Source organism: Heloderma suspectum, chromosome 1 (assembly GCF_057233095.1).
Source record: "Heloderma suspectum isolate Gila_16-S chromosome 1, 16-S_ref, whole genome shotgun sequence".
Lineage (NCBI taxonomy): Eukaryota > Metazoa > Chordata > Lepidosauria > Squamata > Helodermatidae > Heloderma > Heloderma suspectum.
Window position 1 is genome coordinate 168,760,317 of NC_139458.1, and position 23,671 is coordinate 168,783,987.

Sequence of the window (23,671 nt, forward strand, 5' to 3'; positions counted from 1 at the left end):
TCTGGTGACCCGAGATTGGAAATGGCTGAGATGGCATAATGGCATAAGTCAGAGTTATGACTCCTCTTACGTTCTTATGAAGTAGGCTGAGCTCATGAGGACAAAGGAAGCAAGAGAAAGGTGAGGGTAAATCTCACGCATAGATCCTGGCCTATGCATAGGAAAGGATGAGTGCTGATGATGGGAAGGATTGTGAAAAGGTACAGAGAGCTAGATTTTACTGATTTATAATGGCCAGCCAAATTGTTAGCTGCAGGCCTCAAGTATTACTGGAGTGGTTTATACTAAAAGATTGTGTGTGAAAGTAATTGAAATACTGCAACTTGAATTGTTATACTCACACATTTTGGTTTTGCTAGTAAAACCAATGCTGAGTTCTGAAAATTCTGTCCTCGATCCTGCATATTTCCCTCCCCTCTCTCTCTCACACGCACACACACGCACACAAATACACACATACACACACACGCACACACACACATTCTGAAGCATTCATATTGTATTATCCACACACATTCAAGTCTGTCTTTGCGCTGTAAGGGCTAGAAACATGGTTTTGCCCACTTTTCAAATGAATGCTGAGAATCTTAGGGCGCTAAAAGTATTGCAGTTTCAAGGAAGGAATGCACAATGCCCTGAGAGTAAATGTAGCATCTGCTAATAGGTAAAGGAAGGGAAAAGGTGGCTCAGTGAGTTGCATGCTAATTGCCTCTCCTAGAGTGAACTCTGGATCAGATGGCAATTCAGTTGTTTTCAGCACAGCTTCTTGCATTGCTCAACACACAGACGCAGAAAATGGAGCGCTCATTTGCTGACTAGAAAATCACAGTCGAGGTCGATTGATGAAGCAGTGCAAAGAAGCCTGTTCTGTCCCCCAGCTTCTGGGTAGACAATACCAGGACTCACCCTTCACTAGTTATGTATTCAAATGCTGAATATTTTTAAAAATCTAGTTAAGCTGCAACACGGCTTACTCACAATTTCTCAGGAAGATGTCAGATTATTTTTACATTTAGTAGCACATGAAGCAGCCAAGATTTTTTTTTCAATACATCTAATGTGGAATAAATATTAAGGAAATCCAAGCCGTACCAAAAATATACTGGAAGTGGGTTTCCCATTGTTCTGTACAAAACCTTAGGAGGCAGCGAATTAACTAACGGAACAAAAATGAAGCTAGAAAGGTACAGTAGCTACTTTCTTGAAAACAAATCCAATCTTTTTCATTCCTGCCATTTGTTTGAATTCTTCCTCCGGGCAAGCTGGACAGCTGCACTAGTGAGTTTTTTAGTCATGGGTTGTAAGCCCCACCTGGCTAGATTTGTTTAGCAGACAGCTGGCAGAATGAAATAAAAAAGGGGGGAAAAGAAAGAAGAACAGGGATGTACAAACTGCTTCCAAAACAAAAAGAGAGAAAAGACCTTCTTCATTAAAAAAAATTTATAAAAATGCTTTCCTGCTTTTGCTGGGTTTATTGGATATGGATATGTACATATGGGAGGACTTTGTTCCTTTTTCATCTTCCTTTATACCTTTAATGTACATCCCCAAACCTCCCAAAATGAGGCCAGAAAATGGAGGGAGAGACAGCCAATCTTGCACTATTCTGAATACTAGCAAGGAAATAGTCTCTTTTATATTATTGTGTTTAATTTGCAGTCACATTCCTGATTTACAGGTTTTCACACACACACACACACACACACGTTTTAAATTAACTTGGGTTATTCTTTATTATTATTCTGAGAATTATTATGGGTTTCTAATTTTTAAAATGCTCTAACTGGAATGTTTTTTTTCCCCCAGCTTAAAGATAAGAAGGAGGCAAAAATTGTGGGAATGGCATCCGTTCTGCATCTGTTTCTCTCACAAACCTATCAAATATCTAATTTTTGGCATTACTGCTGGCTCCAACAGGGGGATGACATAAACCAGCTTTGTGGTTACATATTTCACTTTTAATCTCACAAAAATGAAAATCAGCACTGAAATGTCCCTTTAAATGCGATTCTGTGAGCCTCCCCCCACCCCCACCCCAAAAGCCCATAGAAAAGGGCGTTAGCCTGGTTCAACTTAATATACAGCATATGTAGAAACTTCATTTTCAACTCACTTGGTACCACAATCTAAGCTAAAAACCTCAGATTTTTAAATCCATAGCAATTTTGAATGAAAAGATCATCATTAAAAACCATACAGTGCTGAAACAAATTGCAACACAGGAATCGGCAGCCTCACATATTAATATGTGATATTTCTTGCACAACTCTGGGTTGTTGGTCTCTACACAATTCTTAGAAGCTGTCAAATCAAGTAATATTTGCTTCCCTGGGTATCATGCAGTGATTCAAGACTGTTCTGACATGCGTTCTTCATTATATGGATGAACATGGTAGACATTGTTTAGAAGATTAGAAAAGAATATGGTTTGGCCACTGTCCAACTGGAGGAACTCCGTGAAAACAAAGGCCAAGGTTGGGATCCAGCAAGTTCCATTAACCCCTTAATTTCCATACCCTCACTGAGGGCCTTGAGGAAAGGCAAAATGTTTGGATGGGGAGGGGGGAATAAGAAAAAAATAAGTGCACGTAGATCCATTTCAGACACTTCTGTGCATTAGAGATCTCTTGTGAAGATGCACTTTGTGTCTCAAACAATTGCCCATCCTAATCAAGGGCCCAAACAGACAAGACATGGAAAATTTGTGTTCATATCTCCTGACATTACTTTTTTTAACTAAAAGCTGCCATGAGTCCAAAGTTGGGAATCCAAATTTGATTGGAGCAGCAGCATCACTAGGGAAGGTAGGTTAACCATTTGTCAGCCCTACACAGTGTTTCTCATCTCAATCTGCCCTCCCGCAGAAGTATGTATTAACCCTGCAACAAAAAATATCACAGGTTAGCAAGCATGATTCGGAACCCAATTCCATTTATGACCAGACTTAAGTAGTGTAAATAATAGGTTAAAAAAACAAAAACAACTTCAGATTGGCCTGAAATGAAATTCCTATTCTTGGTGGAAACATCTCAGCTATTAAAGAGCAAGCCTTGAAATAAATCTAACCCATTACATAATACTTCGGTTTCCTTCCCAGAGCAGGCGCTCTTCCCTCCTCCGCAAATGCACACAGACACTTTTTTCCCCTTTCATTTTGGCTCTCTTCCACTCGTGCCTATACATCTCCACAGAGCATAGACTTTGTGGAGCCATGTGTGATACATGCATTTCAAGAGTCCAAACTAAGGAAAAACATTGGTATCCGTATCAGATGCTTCAAAGAGAAGGAGGGTCTAGGCAGCCTTAATCCCTTGGGCTTGAGGAAACTCAACGCCTTCTCCCAGGATGCTCTTGACAAGAGAGCAAAGAGTTGTATTGCTCGTCTCAGGGTTTTGTGTGCTTCAGGAACTGTGTCGCCATCAAAAAGCAGGCAAGCCAGTACAGTGGGGTGAGGGCAGCAGAGGTCACGTTAGGTTTCTGACTGACCCTCCTATGCAATTAGATCCTTGCTGTAAACTAACAGTTTCTCTGTAGTTCACTACAGACAATTACATATATTTGGTCAGATAATTATAGGAGCTGTGTATCTTTCCAGTTTTAACCGTGACTCATTAGCATTGCAAAGCTTTGTAATCCTCTCCTCCCTCTGCCCACACGCAAACCCTGCTCCAGTCCTTCTTCAGTTCCCTCTATCTCCCCACCCCCCACACCACTACACACTTCCACACTGACAAAAAGAGAGAGAGAGAGATGCAAGACTAATTTGATATTTTTCTATTCTCTGGCAAACATTTTGTTAAGAGTCCACCAGTGTCTGCTCTCAATGAACCTGAAACCTCTGCCAACTTCTTTACTAAGGGAAATTGATTCTTGTTTACTCCTTTTCAGAAAAAGAGAAATCATGATGAATTTTAATAGGCTAACCCCCCACTGTTCAAAATCTCCCCTCTTTTAGCTGTGCAAGCTTTGAAATACGTAAATCAGAAATAAGCCTGGATTTTAAAAAGAGAGGGGGATAGAAAGAAGAGGGAGGGAGGGAAATGAAGAATTCTACAAATCTAAAGCGCGTCCTTAGATTTGGCTCCACATTGCCATCTTTTTCTTCTCAGCATTCATCACCCCAAAGAGCACTACACCATTTTGTTGCTGTTGTACAAAAGACCCTAACTATATAAATTCACCTTTACTTTTTTAAAAGAAAGAAAGAATAGCAAATAATGAATAGCAAAACCACTGCAAGTATTTTATTTCCATGCTGAACATTTACATAATTTCATTTCAATTCTGTTAAGCATATACCTTTTCCTCTTGGGGATAACTCTGTGTGAGAAAACATAAACTCTTCAGAGTAAAAGGGCAATGGCATATATAAATGTTCCCAGAAACTAGGGCTGCTGCAGTGTACTCTGCCACAGAGAAACACAGAAATATGGATTCTGTACATCTACACAGGGGAACTGAGTTGATACACACGTCTCTTTCTAGGATACTATTTCCCATACTTCATTAGCAGGGCTCTCTGACAATAGCATTTGCAGATGTGAGGCTTGGCCCAGCACCGGGATGGGAAGGCCCTGGCAAGAGCTCATTGGCAGAGTGTACATGTTTTGCATGCAAAAGCTCCCTGGTTCAATGCCCCGCATCTCCGAGTTCAGGCTGCGAAAGACTTCTGGCTGAAACCCTGGAGAGCTGCTTCCAGTCGGTGTAGACAATACTGAGGTAGCTCAGGGGTGGGCAGCTGCTGGGGTTCCAGGGGCTAATCCCACCCCACAGAACCCATCATGGGTTGTGCCCTTGTGATCACCACGCTGCCGAAATTTGGTGGCAAGGTGGCAATGGTAAAAGGTATGGTTTGCCGCTGAATTTTAGCAGTGCGGTGGCAACTGAAAAGGGCTGGTTTTGCTTTAAAATGAGGCACACGTGTAGTGCACAACTTGTTTAAAAGTTAAGTAGGCCCTTTTCGGCTGCCACCACTGCACTGCTGAAATCCGGGAGCAAGCCACTACTTTTTCTTGTTGCTGCACCACCAAATTCAACATCATGGTGGCCAAAAGGGTGAGACATGTAAGAAGGTGATTTCCTATGTTCCTAGGATGATATCTCAGGAGCTAACTCTGGGGATAATGAATGTGCTTGGGGGGTGGGCGGAGTCTGCCTGATTTGGTGCTAAATATCTGAGCAGAATGGCCAAAACTCTATGGTTCTTTCTCCCACCTTTGCTGAAATGTCTACTACAAGGTTGAGCAACTTGTGGCCCTCCAGATGTTGCTGGATTGCAACTTCCATCAGCCCTAGCCAGCAAAGCCAATGATGGGGGGTGATGGGAGCTGCAGTTCAACAACATCTGGATGGCCACAAGTTGCCCACCCCTAATGTACTGCAATACAGCACATGATCTCATCTGATCTTGTAAGCTAAGCAGGGTCAGCCCTGGTTAGTGCTTGGATGGGAGACCACCTGGGAATCAGGCTTCACGCATTGAGCAGGGGGTTGGACTCGATGGTCTTGTAGGCCCCTTCCAATCCTATGATTGTATGATTCTATATCATGTGATTGTGCTATAAATTTCTCTGCCCTCCCTGCTAATAGTCAGGAATGACATGGGGTCAGAGAAATGCATAGCACTTATGTTTCACATCAAATGTTGTCTTATTCTCCAGTCAGTTGATCCTTATTGTTAACAACCATAAGTCACTCAGCGGCAGCCAAGTAAGTTTCCCTTGAGATGACTTGGTGCCTTCTCTTAGTTGGTTTATCTCACTGATTACCATATTTAAGGCCATAAAGGAATTGTCACCCAGGTCAGATTGGCATAGATTTGGGTTTGGGTTTTATTGCTGGGTGGGTTGTTTTCTCTGGAACTGCTGCAAGCTTTAAGCAGTTTGTAGGTAGATTAATCAACTAACAGCTCAATCCTGTACATGTGTACTCAGAAGTATAGTCTCATATGTGGGGCTTACTTGCAGGTAGCTGTGCATCAGATTTCAGTCTAAAATTTATTTGCAGTCCTAAGAGTTGCGCCCTTGTTTGACGGAAGCTTCCTATTTCAGAGGCTTCCGAGTATCTAATGCACTGCTGGGCTGCGGCTGGCAAGGCGGGAGGAGTAATGGAGGCAATTTTCACCTCTCTGCCCTTCTTTGTGTTTTTCCTCTAGACAGGCCTCACGTCTAGCAGAGGCATGCTAGCGGGGCTGGGGCTAGAGAGGCCACAGGATTTTTCATATCCTGGCCTCTCCTCCACTCTCCACCCACTGGTACGCCCCCTTTCAGACCTCTCTGCAGTCCTCTGAGGCCACTTTTGTGACTTTGTAATGCAGATACCACAGTTCTTTCCATGATGGCTCCAAGAGGGCAGGGGAAGGGAGAGGGATTGGATTCTGGAGTTCCCATTCCAAGGTTGTAACAGTGTCTACAGCCTCGGAGGGGGAACTCCAAAGAATCCTATGGTCCTGGGGATGTTTTCCAGGGACCACAGGGTTGCTCTCTTAATCAGTGAGTGTGGGTAAATTTGAATTCATGGGACTGTGAATTAAAGGCATACTAATTTATTTTAAATTATTATGATAGTATTTGGGGGCTACTATGGGCCGATCTACATTGCGCCTGCCATCGCAATGAATTCGGTGTCCCGTCAGGTTAAACGCTCTCGCATTAAAACGTGATTATTCACACACACTCATTTTCCCCGTTGCAGTGCTTCATCGAATGCACAAGCTTGGTTCACCCTCAAGCGCTGTGCTGTTTTCCTGCGCATGCTTGTCTGATCTCGGATGCTAAGCGGGGTTGGCCCCGGTCAGTAGTTGGATGGGCGACCGCCTAGGAATCAGGCTTCCTGCATTGAGCAGGGGGTTGTTGTATCCCCTTAAATGAGACTAAGTTTTACCCCCTCCTATCCCCTGCTCCGGATGTGTTTTTTTTTAATTCAGGTGTTATCCTCGCAGAATCGGGGCTTCTCCGCAATGTTTTTTTCTAATTGAGGCATGATCTTCAAAGCTTCGAAGATCATGCCTCAATTAGAAAAAAAAAACGTTGCAGAGAAGCCCCCATTCTGTGAGGATATAGGGATGGCGGAGAATTTCTCCCCGAATCTTCGGGAGGCCGAGCGCCGAGGCATTCGGCCCCCCGAAAGTGTTGGGGAAATTCTCCGCCGGCCCCCCGCCCCCCCCCCGGGATGGGAATTAACTTCAGCGAATGTCCCTCTCGGCGGCGGGTCCCGGCGGCGTTTCAGCAGTGTTTCATGGGGGGCGGGGGTGGCAGCCGGTCTCCCGACCGGCCGCCGCCACCGCCATTTCAAAATAAAAAGTAAGTAAAAAAACACACACACACACCCGTGATAGGCTACGTGACGATTTACGTAGCCTATCACAGCTAGATTTCCAAAGTCAGCCGTGATAGGCTACGTAAATCGTCACGTAGCCTATCACGGGTGACTTTGGGGAAAAGAAAAAGAAAAAAGCATGTATGCAAATGGCGGCGGCCCATGGGCGCCGCCATTTGCGTTCCTTATTTTGGCACGTCTAGTCTACGTAAAGATTTACGTAGACTATGGCGAAAATAAGGGCACGCTATTTGCTATTTGTGTTGCCCTTATTTTTGCCGTAGTCTACGTAAATCTTTACATAGACTAGACGTGCCAAAATAAGGAACGCAAATGGCGGCACCCATGGGCCACCGTCATTTGCATACGCGCTTTTTTTTCCCCCCCAAAGTCACCCATGATAGGCTACTTTGGAAATCTAGCCGTGATAGGCTACGTTAATCGTTACGTAGCCTATCACGTTTTTTTTTTCCACCTTTTGTTTTGCGGCCGGGGAGACGGGGCGCTTCTCCCTGGCCTGAATTTTGGCCGGGCGAGGCGGGGCGCCTCCCGCCCCGGCCTGAATTTTGGCCAGGCGAGGCGGGACGCCTCCACCCCTCACCTGAACTTCGGGGGGAGAAGCAAAGCACCTCCCCCCCACAGCAAAGCCAAGCTGCGAAAAGGTAAGTGACTTTCGTACATCCCTACGAGGATAACACTTGAATTTTTTAAAAAAAACATCCAGAGCGGGGGATAGGTGGGGGTAAAACTCAGTCTCATTTGAGGGGATACAACAACCCCCTGCTCAGTGCAGGAAGCCTGATTCCCAGGCAGTCTCCCATCCAAGCACTGATCAGGACCGACCGACCCCGCTTAGCTTCCGAGATCAGACAAGCGCATGCACATCCAGCGCTTTGGTTGTTGCTGAGGAAACAGGGGCTGCTGAGGAAGCTATGCAATTGGTAGCCAGAAGAAGACATGAGGCCATCGAGAGCTGTGATTGGACAGGAGGGAAATACAAACACCGCCGCATATGGACAGGCGGGGGAGGGGACTACGACTGGATATGGTAGCGAAGGCGGAAAATCAGAGCACATTAAGGGGAAATAACGGGATATTAGGATATTGAAAGCAGAAGCACAGAAGTGGGAAATTCCGGTTCCAATTCGAGGCGGCTACTGCGTAGTGTGAAAGGTGGGCGGTGAAACCTCATTGGAAGCGAAAAAAGGCGGTAAGTGTAGATCCAGCCTATGTTACTAGAACTGGAAATTAAAAGGAAAATATTAATGTAGCCTTCCCTACTAACAATGAATGGTAGCTTTTGTGCATTAAATTGTAAGCTTTCTCAAAAAGATGTCTATATTGTGGTTTTGGTAATATGCACATATATTTAAATATGAACCATAAATTAATCAGTTAATTGGTTAAAAGGGAAGAGAATAATAATCTATAAAAAATTATACTTGGCTGATAGCCCTGGTTTGGGTTTGTTGCCTTCTCATCAATGTGGAACCTGGATTGTTTGCATGACTTACCTAAGTTGCCATGTGGACACATTTCCACGACGCCCCTGCTCTTGGCTTCTGACACTGTATGATCTAGTTAGTGGCATAGGTTTATCTGAGAGGGCCTGATGATAGGTGATTCATAGTGGTCTTTCACATTCCAACACCAGGAGGGTCCAGACATGCCTCCTCCACTTGGAAAGTATGTTGGAAGGGGGCCACAGGGCCACCACACATGCTAGCCCTACCACCGACCCCACTGACACACCCAGCAGCTACACTCGTACTGTCTGCATGATAAGCAGCATATGAAGAGGCACTACGCACATACCAATGTATGGATGTAGAGTGCCTCCACATGAGGAGGGACCCCAGCCCAATCAGGGTCCCCCCTCCCCAGAAAATAAGAACATAAGAGCCATGCTGGATCAGGCCATCTAGTCCAGCATTCTGTTCACATAATGGCCAGCAGCTGTTGACTGGAAACCCACAAGCAGGACACAAGAAAGCGGAGGACAGGAAGGCCTGGCGTGCTATGGTCCATGGGGTCACGAAGAGTCGGACACAACTTAACGACTGAACAACAACAACCTATGTTCCCTTCTCTCATAGGGAGATGCTCCAGCCCCTTGATCATTTTAGTTGCCCTTTTCTGCACTTTTTCCAGCTCCACAATATCTTTTTTAGGTGTGGTGACCAGCACTGTACACAGTATTCCAATTGTGGTCGCACCATAGATTTGTATAGGGGCAGTATGGTATTGGCAGTTTTATTTTCAATTCCTTTTCTAATTATGCCTAACATGGAGTTTGCCTTTTATTTTTTACAGTGGCTGCACACTGGGTTGGCATCTTCACTGAGCCCAAGATCTCTTTCTTGGTAAGTCACCGCTAGCTCAGATCCCATCAGGTTATACTTGGAAGTTGGGATTTTTTGCCCCAACATGCATCACCCCCCACAAGCATATCAGTATGCACAGACAGACCCTTCCCATGTCAGGCAAATGGGAGAATGGTTGGGAGGGGTATCTGTGGGGCACAGCAGGGGGAGGGACCTGTGCATCCCTGCAACCCTTCTCATGCAGTCTTTTTAAATGCATGAAGGGGCATCTGAAATCCTCACCAGCACCACCGCTATGATGCTATGATTCAGGACACCAGTGCTGCCAGTCGTACAAACCAAGAATTCTATCTTGCCTACAGCATCAAATCGGTTTAAAGAGAGAGGCCTTTAGATAAAGGAAAGCTAGGGAACCTCAGAGCCCCATGCCTGTAAGGATATTTAGCTTGGAGAAGGTCTGTTTGTTCTTATTGACAACACGTCAACAACAGCTACCTGAATCCATTGGAGAACGTGCGCCCATGATTCCTCTCCTTGGAATAGGCTGCATGCCCACAGTGACAGAGGACGTTGTTGGGCACACTGTCACTGTCAGGGAAGTGATGAGTCCCTTCAGGGTACCGGTGCAGCCGTTAGCCCTGCATAGAAACATTTTGTCGAGTTCTGTAAACATAAAACATAGATTACAGCTTCTTCTTTTTATTCTGCCATCGACTGCGGTCAGCTAGGGACAATGGGAAAAACACAAATAATTTGTTGCCTTTACAGGGTGACTAATTACACACACACACACACACACACACACGCGACATTTTAAACTTATATTTCAGAAGCATTTCATATGCCCCAGCCAGGTTCTTATTTTCAGGATTGCCAGGGATGGGTGGGGAAAGAACACAGAATGAGAGTTTCCTTTAGAGGGGGTTTTTAAAAAGCGAAGCCTGGTTCAGCTGAAAATATCAGAAACACATTGCGATCGCATTGAACTGAACAGAGCTCAGCAACGCAGCTTCCATGAGCACCTGAATTTGCGCCGGCAGCCTCCATATGGAGCGCTGACCCGGCCTCGTTGAAGATGCCTGATGCAATGTCAGCCTGAGGTAATCTGGCTTCAGGCCCTCGTGATTTTTGTTGAGGTTTTGGATTACTTTGATTCCAGGCTTTTAACATCATTTTAAGCAAGTCTCCAAGGGCTAAATCATGCTCATAGATGTACAGTGCTATCGAGCTTGCAAAATCAGTCCCTAGGCTTGTGTGGCAGGCAATGCTGGAGGGTTTCTCAAGGAATCCGATGATGCTGTGAGCTGTGCTCGTGTACCGGAAGACGTTCCCTTCTGTGTCTCGCATTTTAATGCCAGGATCGCTTCGTCCCCATGCCTTCTTTCTCATAGCTTACCTTGATGATTTCTAAGGAAAAGCAAGAATGTTGCATCCTTACAGCAGGAAGGTTTTAATCCTAGCTAGCTACCCAAAGCACAAGGTCAAACATACCTTGCTATAACACATTGAATGCAGTCTGTTGTTTAAATGAGGGAGCTTATTCTTTATTGCTGTCAGTGAGATATAACTGCTATGGATGGTACTCTACTCATACAAACCCACATACCACACAGCATGAAGCCAGGGCCAGTCCTGGCTCCCTGGCATGTATATCTTTTAAAGGGTGTGCATGCATGTATTGCTGTTTTGCATTTTACTTGTGAACATCAAAAACTATGGTGGGCAGAATCCAGCAAATGTTAGTTATGACAGTGGCATGGTTCTCCCTGAAGTTATGTGGTGGCTTCATGGAGGATAAGGCTATCAATGGCTACTGGTCATGATGGCTGTATATTATTTCCAGTATCAGAAGCAGCATGCCTCTGAATACCAGTTGCTGGGGACCATGAGCAGGAGGGTGCAATTGCTTATGTACTTCCCATTGGGCCATCTGGTTGTCCACTTTGGGAACAGAAGGCTAGACTAGATAGGCCTTTGATCTAAGCCAACAGGGTTCCCTATATGATTGAATGCTCTTCCACAGCAAATAATTCCTTCTACATCCAAAACTGGTTTGACAGGGATAAGGCTAGGCTAAGGTCCTTGTTCCTGACATCTCACTTTCAATCTGGAGGGAATTATTTATATGGAGGAGGGTTAGATCATCTCTGCCTTCACATGCATTCGAAAGTGTTACCACCCCAGTGAAGTGGTTACCACCCAACTGAGAACTAGGCATATATCTTGTTGAAATCAATGGCAGAAACTAGAAATGACTTTCAGATTTCCTTTGCTTCCAGTGGGATTTAATCACAACTAATGTTTGCTGGATTGCAGTAGCAAGGTGGTGTGACAGATAGGAATTAGCCACTGCAAGTCAGCAGCAGTCACAGGCAGGGCCCAAGTGTAGCCACTCCCTGCCTCTAACACCAGAAGACACCCACCAGTAGTGGTTTGGGTCCACTTTTAGGTATGGGTGGATCACTTACCCCATTCCGGCTGCGGGGGTCCGCAGGCAGGGGGAGGCGATCCATCCCTCCCCCTGGAATCCGTCCAGGCCGGCTGTGCTCCGCGTTGATCCTGCGGAGCTGGCCACCTGCTCCGCATTGCTGGAGATACGGCTGGCAGCCATTACCATGCCGTATCGCTGTGCTAAGTCTCTGGACACAAGTGGCATAGTGGGCACCATTTGCGGCCGTAAAGCTGTTAGATTAGCCTAAATGCAGCAATTTATGGCTGCATTTAGGTTAATCTACCAGCTTTAGGGTCACAAATGGTGCTCACTACGCCATTTGCGTCCCTGTTTTTTCACGTGATAGGCTACGCAAATATTTGCTTGAAAAAACAGGAATGCAAATGGCGTAGTGGGCGCCATTTGTGTCCCTATTCATGCGATAGGCTACACAAATATTTGAGTAGCCTATCACATAAAAAAAACAGGGACGCAAATGTTCAACACACGGAGGGAGCTGACCCGTACAGATTCCGGGGGGAGGCGGAGGTGAGTGCTCCATTCTGCCATGGGCCCCAGTGGGGCCAGATTCTTGGAATACAGCCTCATTGGGGTCCGTGGTGGAATTCTCCCCCATCCCTATCCGCTTTCCATTGTTCATAATCACTCAGCAGTGCTAGCCAATTACTGTCTGCCACATCACTTCATACACTGCTGGTGCCACCAGAAATCCAAAGCTTAGCATGTTGTCCAAACCAGGAATCCTGGCTCATTGCTCCCAAACAGGCCAGGAGTTGTAAACCAAGGTTTGCAATCTTGGCTTGTAAGGGGAACAATGAGCCAGGAGCCCAGGTTCAGGTGACATGCTAAGTTTTCAGTCTCTGTTAGTTTCACTATTCCTGATGATGGGTGGGTGGTAACAGGGTTGATGGAAACATTTAAAAACACACTGGGCCTGTTCACATGATCATGGGGGTGGTGGCAGCAGAACCATGCTGCAGGGAGGGGGAGGGAAACCATGATAAGCATGGTTCCCTTACCCCTCTTCTACCCACAGTCTCGCCATCATCCTCCCGCCACTGCAGCCATGCATCCCAGCAGCCACCCCTGTGGGAAAGGGGTTATGCTGGCCACTCTAGCCACCACTCAGCAATTGTGACCATAGAGGTTAGCCATGCAGGCTAGAGTGTTGCTGACACTTCTGGCCACTCTAGGTGGCTGTCTCTATGGTCACCCGGATTTATCACTGGAGAGCCCAACAGATGACATGGTAAGCCACCCCGAGGCAGAGTGTGGGTTCTGAGGTTGGGTACTTTACCAATGATAAGTGGAGAAAATGCTCCCCACATGATATGCTAACCCCTTGTGAGTCACTCCCAAATGAGACCTATGGTGGGTTACCGTGTCGTCTGAACCCAGCCACTGCCTGTGTTCATACACAACGGTAAGCTAAGTGGGAGCGAAGCACATTAGCACACAGCTCCTTCACAGTAAGCCAGGATTATCTGGAATTCCAGCTTACCATTATGTGCAAACATGGCACATGTTTTTTTTAAATGTTGCCATCTACATTTAGGGGAAGCGGTGTGGCTCAGTGGTAGAGCACCTGCTTTGCATGCAGAAGGTCGCAGGTTCGATCCTGGAATCTCTAGGTAGGGCTGGAAAAAACCCTGCCTGAAACCCCAGAGAGCTGCTGCCAGTCAGTGTGTCGGGCTAGATGGCCCATCTATACTGGGCTAGATGGCCCATCTATACTGGGCTAGATGGCCCAATGCTCTGACCTCAGTTTAAGGCAGCTTCCTATATCCCTGTGTACCCTGTGCGGCTGTGCCCTCAGGATGAAGCAGATTAAAAATCTAAGAGCCAGATAAGAGAAAAAATTAAATGGAACTTCAGCATACTTTGGTTACCAACACTATTTTGAGCTCCTATACCTTTAAGAGCAGAGTGACACAGAAATGTAAGGAGACTAAGCTCCTTCCCAACACTTTCTCATCTCCCTGCAAATTAGCCTTAAAGCTATGAACCTTCAACTGCTTAATTTTGCCATAGCAGGATGATGTTAAAGTCATAATAAGAGTAGGATCAGTTTAAAAGCTGGGGACTGCTAAATCTAGGGAAACTGAGAGGGTTGCCAACATTTTTTCCCCTGGTACGACTTCTAAGCTTGTAACAACAGACTGAAAGATGAACATTCAGCAGGGAAAGTTTCCCTCCACTGCATCTCCATCCCAGGAATGTCACCTGCCATATCTCTGCTTGCCACACATGTGTTACAGCCAGAGGAGCAGGAATAATTAAAAACAAAAAGTTCGCAACCTTATCCAGAACATGCCCAAATAAATGAGCTGTGCTTCTTAAAGCCCCCGTGTGTCTCACTTTACACTTGCTTACATTGAACTGCATTTGCCATTTAGATGCGCTTCTTAAATCTGATTCATTCGGTGGAACTATCAATTGCGTGCTCTCAATCTCGCCCTCTCATTTCTGCACCAGGACATCTGTTCAAGACAGTGACTCAGTGGCATGTATGTCAGATACCTCCTGCAGTATCCCCACCCCTTGAAATCCTGCAACATCAGGCGATTCTTTCCCCCGGAGGTCTCCCATTTATGTACTAACCAGGCCTGACATTGCTTACCTTGTGAAATCTGACGAGATCACAGGCAGATCTGGTTTGGCTGCAGGCACCCCCTGAGAAAAATCGCAAAGCAATAACAGCCACCGGCTGGCTATATACAAATAAAATGTGACAAACATCAAAAGTGTTTTGGGGGTCTGGGCTGTGTGGGAAGCTTTCATTTGGGAAGGCTCACACCTGTTTCTTCTTAGTGGGCCCTTCCCAGATTGTGGCCTTGTGCTTCATGTGAAGACAAGCAATTATATCAATATAATCAGAGTCAAATCCTATGTAATTTACACATTAAAAGGAGAGAATGATGCATGGAATGAAATCGGTTTGCCTAAAGCAATTAAAGCCTTTAAGCAAATACTGGCACTGAAAGGGACAGACAAAAACTGCTCTAATATCCCAGGACTTTTGCTTTACCAGTTCAGCTTTAAAAGGGGTTGGAAAGGGGAGTACATTTTTCTTGCCTTTTTTTCCTTTCAATGTCACACACTCAGATTCTATCTGGCTATGCAGCCCAAACATAAGGAATTTGGTTTGCTTTTAAATTAAGGTTGCCAGCTTTTTCTTTTTTTTCTTTTTAATTTTCTTCCCTTGGCAAGTTTCCTGTGCTTTTAACAGCTGCACAGCAGGCAGAAATTTAACAGATGAAGTTTTTCCTACCACTTCAACTCCATGCTGGGAAAAGTCTCCCTGCTAAATTTCTGACTAGCAAGTTGCTGTAAAAGGCAGAGGAGCCATTCTGGGGGGTGGGGGAGGGATTGAGCAACCTTAGTTCACATCCACCAGCACATATGCTCTGGCCAGTGTAGGATTTCACTTCATGCATTTGACAAAGCAATTTCCAGCCCACAAAAGCTTAAACCACAATGAATTTGTTAGTATTTAAAGTACCAGGACTCTTTATTCTTTTGTATTTTAGAAATCATAAGATGTTTTAGAAATCATAAGAGCCATGCTGGATCAGAGCAAGGGTCCATCTAGTCCACCATCCTGTTCATACAGGGGCCAACCAGCTGTTGACCAGGAACCCACAAGCAACAGCACCCTCCCACCCCTGTTCCCCAGCAACTGGTGTACATAGGATCACTGCCTCTGGTACTGGAGGTAGCACATAGCCATCAAGACTAGTAGCCATTGATAGCCTTTTCCTCCAGGAATTTGTCCAACCCCCTTTTAAAGTCATCCAAGTTGGTGGCCATCACCACATCCTGTGGTAGCAAATTCCATAGTTTAACTATGTTCTATGTGAAGAATTACTTCCTTTTTTTTGTCCTGAATCTCCCACCAATCGGCTTCATGGGATGACCCTGGGTTCTAGTATTTTGAGAGAGGGAGAAAAATGCCTCCCTATCCACATTCTTTATACCATGCATAACTTTGTAGACTTCTATCATGTCTCCCCTTACCCTCCTTTTTTCCTAGCTAAACAATCCCAGCTGCTGTAACCTTCTCTCACAGAGGAATTCCCATAGTTGGAGATTTTTGCCCTGTGTGTCTCACTTTACACTTGCTTACATTGAACTGCATTTGCCATTTAGATGCCCATTCTCCCACTTTGGAAAGATCCTTTTGGAGCTCTTCACACTCCATTTTTGTTTTAACCACCCTAAATAATTTGGTGTCATCTGCAAACTTGGCCACTTCACTGCTCACTCCTAATTCCAGGTCATTTATGAAAAGGTTGAAAAGCATTGATCCTAATACAGATCCCTGTAGGATCCCACTATTTACTTCCCTCCATTGTGAGAATTTTAGGGATGTACGAAAGTCACTTACCTTTCCGCGGATTATGTTTATGGGGGGGAGGCGTTCCATCCCTCCCCCCTAATCCTCGACGGGGGGGGAGGCGATCCATTCCTCCCCCCCGGAATCCTCGAATGGCCAGCTGTGCTCTGCGGCGGCTCCGCGGAGCAGCTGGCCAGGCCCAGGCCAGAGCCGTCCGCAGCCGGATTCCCGGCCGCAGAGGGCTCTGGATAAAACAAAAAAAAAAACCACGCACGCAAATGGCGGCGGCTACAGCCACCACCATTTGCGTTCCTTATTTTTGGCCGTCTTAGTCTACGTAAATATTTACGTAGACTATTATGGAGAAAATAAAGGGGAACGCAAATAGCGCCCGCTACGCTATTTGCGTTCCCCTTTATTTTCACCGTAATAGTCTACGTAAATATTTACGTAGACCAAGACGGCCAAAAATAAGGAACACAAATGGCGGCGGCCATAGCCGCCACCATTTGCGTACACGTTGTTTTTTTTTAACCCAGCCGTGATAGGCTACATAAATCTTTACGTAGCCTATCGCGTCTCTGTAAAAAAAAAACACCTCCAGACTGCAAATGGCGGTGGCAGCAGCCGGTCAGAAGACCAGCCGCCACAGCCGCTGCAGCCACCCCCGCCGCAACCACCACCACAGCCGCCGCTGCCCGGAACATCTGCCCCAGGTAAGTCTCATCCCGGGTGGGATCCGCGGGGGGCCGGGGGGGGGGCATGCCGTTCCACCAGAGTTTTCAGGGGGCCGAATGCACTGGCAATTGGCCTCACCGAGCTCCGTGGCAGAATTCTCTGACATCCCTAGAGAATTTACCATTTATTCTAGGGATGTCAGAGAATTTCGCCACGAATCTCAGGGAGGCTGAATGCCAGAGCATTTGGCCCCCCGAAATCGGTGGCGGAACGGTCTGCTGCCCCCCCGCCCCCCCCCCCAGGATGGGACTTACCTTGGGTGGATCTTCCTGGCGGTGGCAGCTCCAGCGGTGGTTCGGCGGCAGTTCGGCGGTGGACGCGGCCGGTCTTCCGACCGGCGGCCGCCGCCGCCATTTCCAGTTTAAAAAAAAAAAAAACGTGATAGGCTACGTAAAGATTTACGTAGCCTATCACGGCTAGATTTTTAAAAAACACCATGATAGGCTACATAAATGTTTACGTAGCCTATCACGGCTGATTTAAAAGAAAAAAAACGCGCGTATGCAAATGGCGGTGCCCATGGGCGCCGCCATTTGCATTCCTTATTTTGGCACATCTTAGTCTACATAAACATTTACGTAGACTAAGACGGCAAAAATAAGGGGAACGCAAATAGCGTAGTGTCTTATCCGCAGAGGGCTCTGGGTAAAACAAAACAAAAATACCGCATACGCAAATGGTGGCGGCTACAGCCGCCACATTTGCGTTCCTTATTTTTGGCCGTCTTAGTCTACATAAATATTTACGTAGACTATTACAGCGAAAATAAAGGGGAACGCAAATAGCGCCTGCTACGCTATTTGTGTTCCCCTTATTTTCGCCGTCTTAGTCTACGTAAATGTTTACGTAGACTAAGACGTGCCAAAATAAGGAATGCAAATGGCGGCGTCCATGGGCGCCGCCATTTGCGTACACGCGTTTTTTTTTCTTCTTTTAAATCAGCCGTGATAGGCTACGTAAACATTTACGTAGCCTATCACGGCTGACTGCAGGGACGCAAATGGCGGCGGCTACAGCCGCCGCCATTTGCGTCTCTGCTAGCCAGAGGCTGGATGTCCAGCCGCTGGCAGAGCCAGCCGGCGGCTCCGCAGAATCCCTGCAGAGTGGAGCCAGCTGGCCAGAATTTCAGGGGGGGAGGGACGGTGCACCTCCCGCCCCCGGCCAGAATTTCGGGGGGAGGGACGGAGCGCCTCCCCCCCACCTCAAATCAATTTCGCTAAAAGGTAAGTGACTTTCGTACATCCCTAATTTATTCCTACTCTCTGCTTTCTGTCCTTTACTGATCCATAAGAGGGCCCATCCTTTTTTTCCATGATTGCTAAATTTGCTCAGGAGTCTTTGGTAAGGGACTTTGTCAAAAGCCTTTTGGAAGTCCAAGTAAATAATGTCTACCAGATCAGCCCTGTCTACATGTTTATTGACACTCTCAAAAAACTCTAAAAGGTTAGCAAGACAGGACTTACCTTTGAGGAAGCCATGTTCTTTTTCAGCAGAGCTTGTCCTTCTATATGCTTACTAATTTTATCTTTAATAATACTTCCAACCAATTTACCCAGAACAGACATTAAGCTAACTGGCGTGTAATTTCCTGGATCCGTTTTTGAAAACTGATGTTACATTGTCTATTTTCCAGTCCTCTGGTATAGAGACTCTGGTACAGAGACATCATAAGATGTCTTATATACAGTCAGACCCACCACAAGGCTACACCATACTTCCTGATGTCTGTGGGAAGGAACCATGGTAGTGCCTTCATGGTGAGATGATTGTGTTCTTTATTTTAGCTTCCTGTTTTCTAGAGGTGAGCTCCAGCTCAGTTGAAGACCTGCTTGGCAAGACAGGTGATACCTGGGTCACCATCAGCATCTTGCTCATGTGCTATAGAGCAGAGAGGACTAGGAAGAAGTAACGATAGCAGGAAGAGACATATATGTCTAGTCAAGTATAAGTGACAGTCCCTTCCTTGTCTCTTAGCTCTTTAGGTCACACATTTTATATTTATCAATGCAACCTGTACAAGTATTTGACCACTGCAAGAATGGGGTGGGGGGAGAAGAGGGGCTGATTTCTTCATGAAATGAAGTAATTGTTACAAAAATGATAGCTTTCTAGGAACATATAGGATTCATGTCACAGTGTAGTGTCATGCTTAGAGCAGCATTGTACAACCTGGTGTTCCCCCAATGTTGGTGTTCCCCCAATGGTGTTCCCCCACTGGCCATGCTGACTGAAGCTGATGGGAGTTTTCATCCAAAACATCTTGCAGGCACCAGCTTGCGGAAGACTGGATTACAGTGATGGACAAGGAATGGATTCAAATCCCCACTTAATCATGAAGCTCTCACAGGGTCACCCAGTCACTATGATCCTCTCTCTACACAAGATATTTATTGTGCACTAATGATTCTTCACTCATGGTAGTTTGCAGGTGCTTTAAATGAGGTCATCATCCTACAGGGCCTCTCCCATGTTTTGCAACCATTATAGCCAAGGAAAGTCTGGTATTTTTGTGAATGGCAGCATGAAATCCTGGTGTATTTGCATAATTTTGCTATACCACAGTGCCACCTAGTGATTGTGTAATGGAACATAAAGAAACACAGAGAAAGAAAAGCTCTAGAAAACAAAACACTTGTAAAGGAGCCGATCTTAATCCCACAAAGAATCCAGAAGCAGAAGCCTTGGTGAAGTAGCAGGTTAAAAGCCTCATGTAGAAAAGCCCTTTCTCTCAGGGCCAAACTAAAGATTCTGTCTAACATGCATGGTGGAGCCATGTGTGCTAGTTTTCTTTCCCACTGTGTAAGTGCACAGCCCCAATTTGGATCGTGGCTGTGGCGCTCTGGGAGGGAGGGTAATTTTTTTCTCCCACTCATTTTTTCACAAAATTCCACTTCCATGATCCATCCCCACACAAGAGCATTTAACAAGAAAAAAACTTTCCACTGGAGTCAATGGAGCATTTTTTCTTTGTTTAAGTACCCTGCAAAAGGAGGGGGGATTTCACCACATGCACATGCATACACAAAAATGAGTAGGGGGAAAGGTTTAACCCCCCCCCCACTTTCCTGGAGCACCATAGTCCCAATCCAAATCAGTGCCATGTGTGCTTACACAGATGTAAAAAAAAACCTAGAGAAAATGTTTAGTTTGGCCCTCACCCTAACCTATTTCATGGGCTTGCTGTGCCCATAAAATGGCATGGGGTGTGCGGGTGTGGAGGGGCTCACAACGTACTTCCTGATGTCTGTGGGAAGTAGGGATGTCAGAGGATTCCGCCACGGATCTCAGTGAGGCCGAATGCCAGTGCATTCAAGCCCCCTGAAATCTGTAGCAGAATGAAGCCCCCCCCCGCCCCACCACCCTGCAAAAGGAGCGCAAAACGGAGCACTTACCTGCTGCCGTTCGCTCTGCTTTGTGAATGGCAGCCGCATCTGCGGCCGCCATTCACTTCCCCATTTTTGCCGTGACAGGCTAGTAGGGACGTCAGAGAATTCCGCCATGGATCTCGGGGAGGCCGAATGCCAGTGCGTTCAGCCCCCCAAAATCGGTGGCGGAACGGCCTGCCCCCCCGCCCCCCCGGGACGAGACTTACCTGGGGCGGATCTTCCAGGCGGCGGTGGCTCCGGCGGCGGCTCCGGCGGCAGTTCGGCGGTGGCAGCTGCGGCGGCCGATCTTCCGACCAGCTGCCGGCACCACCATTTCCAGTTTAAAAAAAAAAAAGACGTGATAGGCTACGTAAAGATTTACGTAGCCTATCACGGCTAGGTTTTTAAAAAAAACAAACCGTGATAGGCTACATAAATGTTTACGTGGCCTATCACGTCTTTTTTTAAAAAAAAAACAACACGCGTACGCAAATGGTGGCAACTACTAAGACGACGAAAATAAGGGGAACACAAATAGCGTAGCGTCTGTTACGCTATTTGCATTCCCCTTATTTTCACCGTCTTAGTCTACGTAAATCTTGATGTAGACTAAGACGTGCCAAAATAAGGAACACAAATGGCGGCGGCTGTGGCCGCCGCCATTTGCATACGCGTGTTGTTGTTGTTTTTTTAAGTCAGACGTGGTAGGCTACGTAAACATTTACATAGCCTATCACGGCTGACTGCAGGGACGCTAATGGCAGCGGCTATGGCCGCTGCCATTGGCGTCCCTGCTAGCCAGCAGCTGGATGTCCAGCTGCTGGCGGAGCCGGCCAGTGGCTCTGCAGAATCCCTGTGGAGCGGAGCCAGCCGGCCAGGATTCCGGGGGGAGGGATGGAACGCCTCCCCCCCACCATCAACATAATCCGCGAACAGGTAAGTGACTTTCGCCATTTGCATCCCTGCGGAGGCCATGATAGGCTACATAAATATTTACGTAGGCTATCACGGCAAAAAAACAGGAACGCAAATGGCGGCCACCGTAGCCATCGCCATTTGCGTCTGCAGGCTCTGCACACCTGCGAATACACCCGGCCGGCAGCTCTGCAGAGTTGCTGCGGAGCGGAGCCAGCTGGCTTAGGATTTCGGGGGGAGGTGCGGAGGGCCTCCCCGCCCCCCGCAAATCATCCCTGCGAAAAGGTAAGTGACTTTCGCACATCCCTAATGGGAAGGAACCGTGGTAGTGACTTGATGGTGAGATGACTGTGTTCTTTATTTTTGCTTCTCTGAGCTCCCTGGAGGAAGTTTGGGATAAAATCCACCCAAAGGACTTTTTTATTGTGTGGATTAAAAATACAATATATAAAAACATTAATAATGTAATAAATATACAATCGCACACACACTTTGTACACTGTGGTCTCTGATCAAAACATTTTGCTAATTTTTGAATACTACAAAGGTGTAGAAAAGCTGAATGAGTGTGAAGCTGCTAGCCTATGCTCATTTACTTGGGAATAAGCCTTGCTGAACACAGCGACTGGGTTCGCACAACATGCTAACCCACACTCAGTGGTGGAGTGTGGATTGTTGTTGAACCGTGGGTTGTTTGTTGGGTTAGCCTGTTGTCTGAACCCAGGACATTTTCTGCAGGGTGGCTTGTTAACCATGGTTTTATTAACTTATAAAAATAAGCCCCAGGTAAGGCTTATTTTTCTTGAAGAAGCCACCTTGGGAACTCATGGTTTGTTGTTGGGCTGTTCAGGGTCGTTAACAAGCCACACTGCATGCTTAATGAGCCACTCTGCAGAAAATGTCCTGGGTTCAGACAGTGCACTAACCCACGGTCCAACAAACAACCCACAGTTCAATAAACAACCCACACTCAACCACTGAGTGTGGGTTAGCGTGTTGTGTGAACAGCCCTACAGTGTGTGTCTCACTTTCTGTACATACATGCAGGCTGTACCCAGACTTCCCCTGAACCTCTTCCCATTCTGAAATGTTTTCACTACAGATTTCCATTTCTCCATCAGTTCTGAAGTTCACCTCTTAGCCATATTTCCTTGGCCAAAGATAACAGAATTGCTATCACCTCCCTGCCCCAAACGTTCCTTGTCTTTTATTTCCCTTTAACTCATGCTTTTCTCCCAGCTCTGTTTCTGTCTTCCACACCAGTGAATCTATTTATTAATAAACCAGTGTTTTCAGAACAGTGATACATCAATAAATTCCAGAGCTGCTAAGTTAGTCAGCATTCTGGGAAATCCTTTCCAGTATTGAACAACTGTAAATCTTCATTATTGCTTCCAATAGCACAAACAGAGAACACCCTCTCACCTTTGTGTCACCTTCTTTGTTAATTTTAAGGGTGAATGTGTCTCTTTGGTTTATGCACAGGGAAGTTGGCAGATTTTCGACTGTGGATGAGGGAACAGCAATTAGTTATGGACAATGATGGTAACAGAGTAAACACTGGTTTAAATTAAAGTTAGGCGAACATGCAGAGTTAAAATAAATAGTGCTGGAGAGAGAGAGAGAGAGAGAGAGAGAGAGAGAGAGAGAGAGAAAGCAAGCACTAGAAGAATTTTCCTCTGTGTGGGCAATAGGGATGTGCATGTCATACATTGGCAAAAAAGCTATAGAGAAAAGGAAATCACTAAGTTGTTAAAAGGCTATTATGTAATAAGCCAGTACATATTTTTTTCTGGAAAGAAGGTTCATACAGCAGGCCTATCCAGAAGAAAAGAGTCAGTTTATATCTGCAGTGGTTCTACCAAATGGACCTGAAAGTGTGTGTGTGTGTGTGCGTGCGTGCGTGCGTGCGCTTGTTCTGACTTGTCAGATTCAGGTTCCCAGAAAGCTTCAATGGACTCTATATAGAAAGAAATACTCAAAACACGTGTACAATATTGGAAATGGTTAGAATATTGGCTAATTTAGCCAATGCAAAGTGTGGCAGCCCACCTTCCAACAGGGACAAGGGGGCAATCTACATTACAACTTTAAACTGGTTTCAAACCTGTTTTTAGCGATTATGGCTACCAAATACAGGAATTCTGGGAATTGTAGCTCTAAGGCCCCCCCGGAAAAGGGGCCGCTTGGGCAGGGGACAGGGGTCTCTAGCAAAGAATTCTCA

General features: G+C 46.1%; 1 protein-coding gene across 2 annotated transcripts in view; it reads left to right on the forward strand.

The window, feature by feature from the left end:
* The window catches only part of ARHGAP15 (Rho GTPase activating protein 15), a 711,254-nt gene that overhangs the window by 668,931 nt on the left and 18,652 nt on the right, over positions 1-23,671 (forward strand). Inside the window, exon 14 of one of the 2 annotated variants that reach the window (XM_084809673.1) lies at positions 9,631-9,680. In XM_084809673.1, the coding sequence (XP_084665799.1) occupies positions 9,631-9,661 (31 nt within the window). In that variant the 3' untranslated portion in view covers positions 9,662-9,680. Of the gene's footprint in view, positions 1-9,630; positions 9,689-23,671 lie in introns of those variants that run through there. The other variant, XM_084809680.1, reaches the window with a different exon arrangement.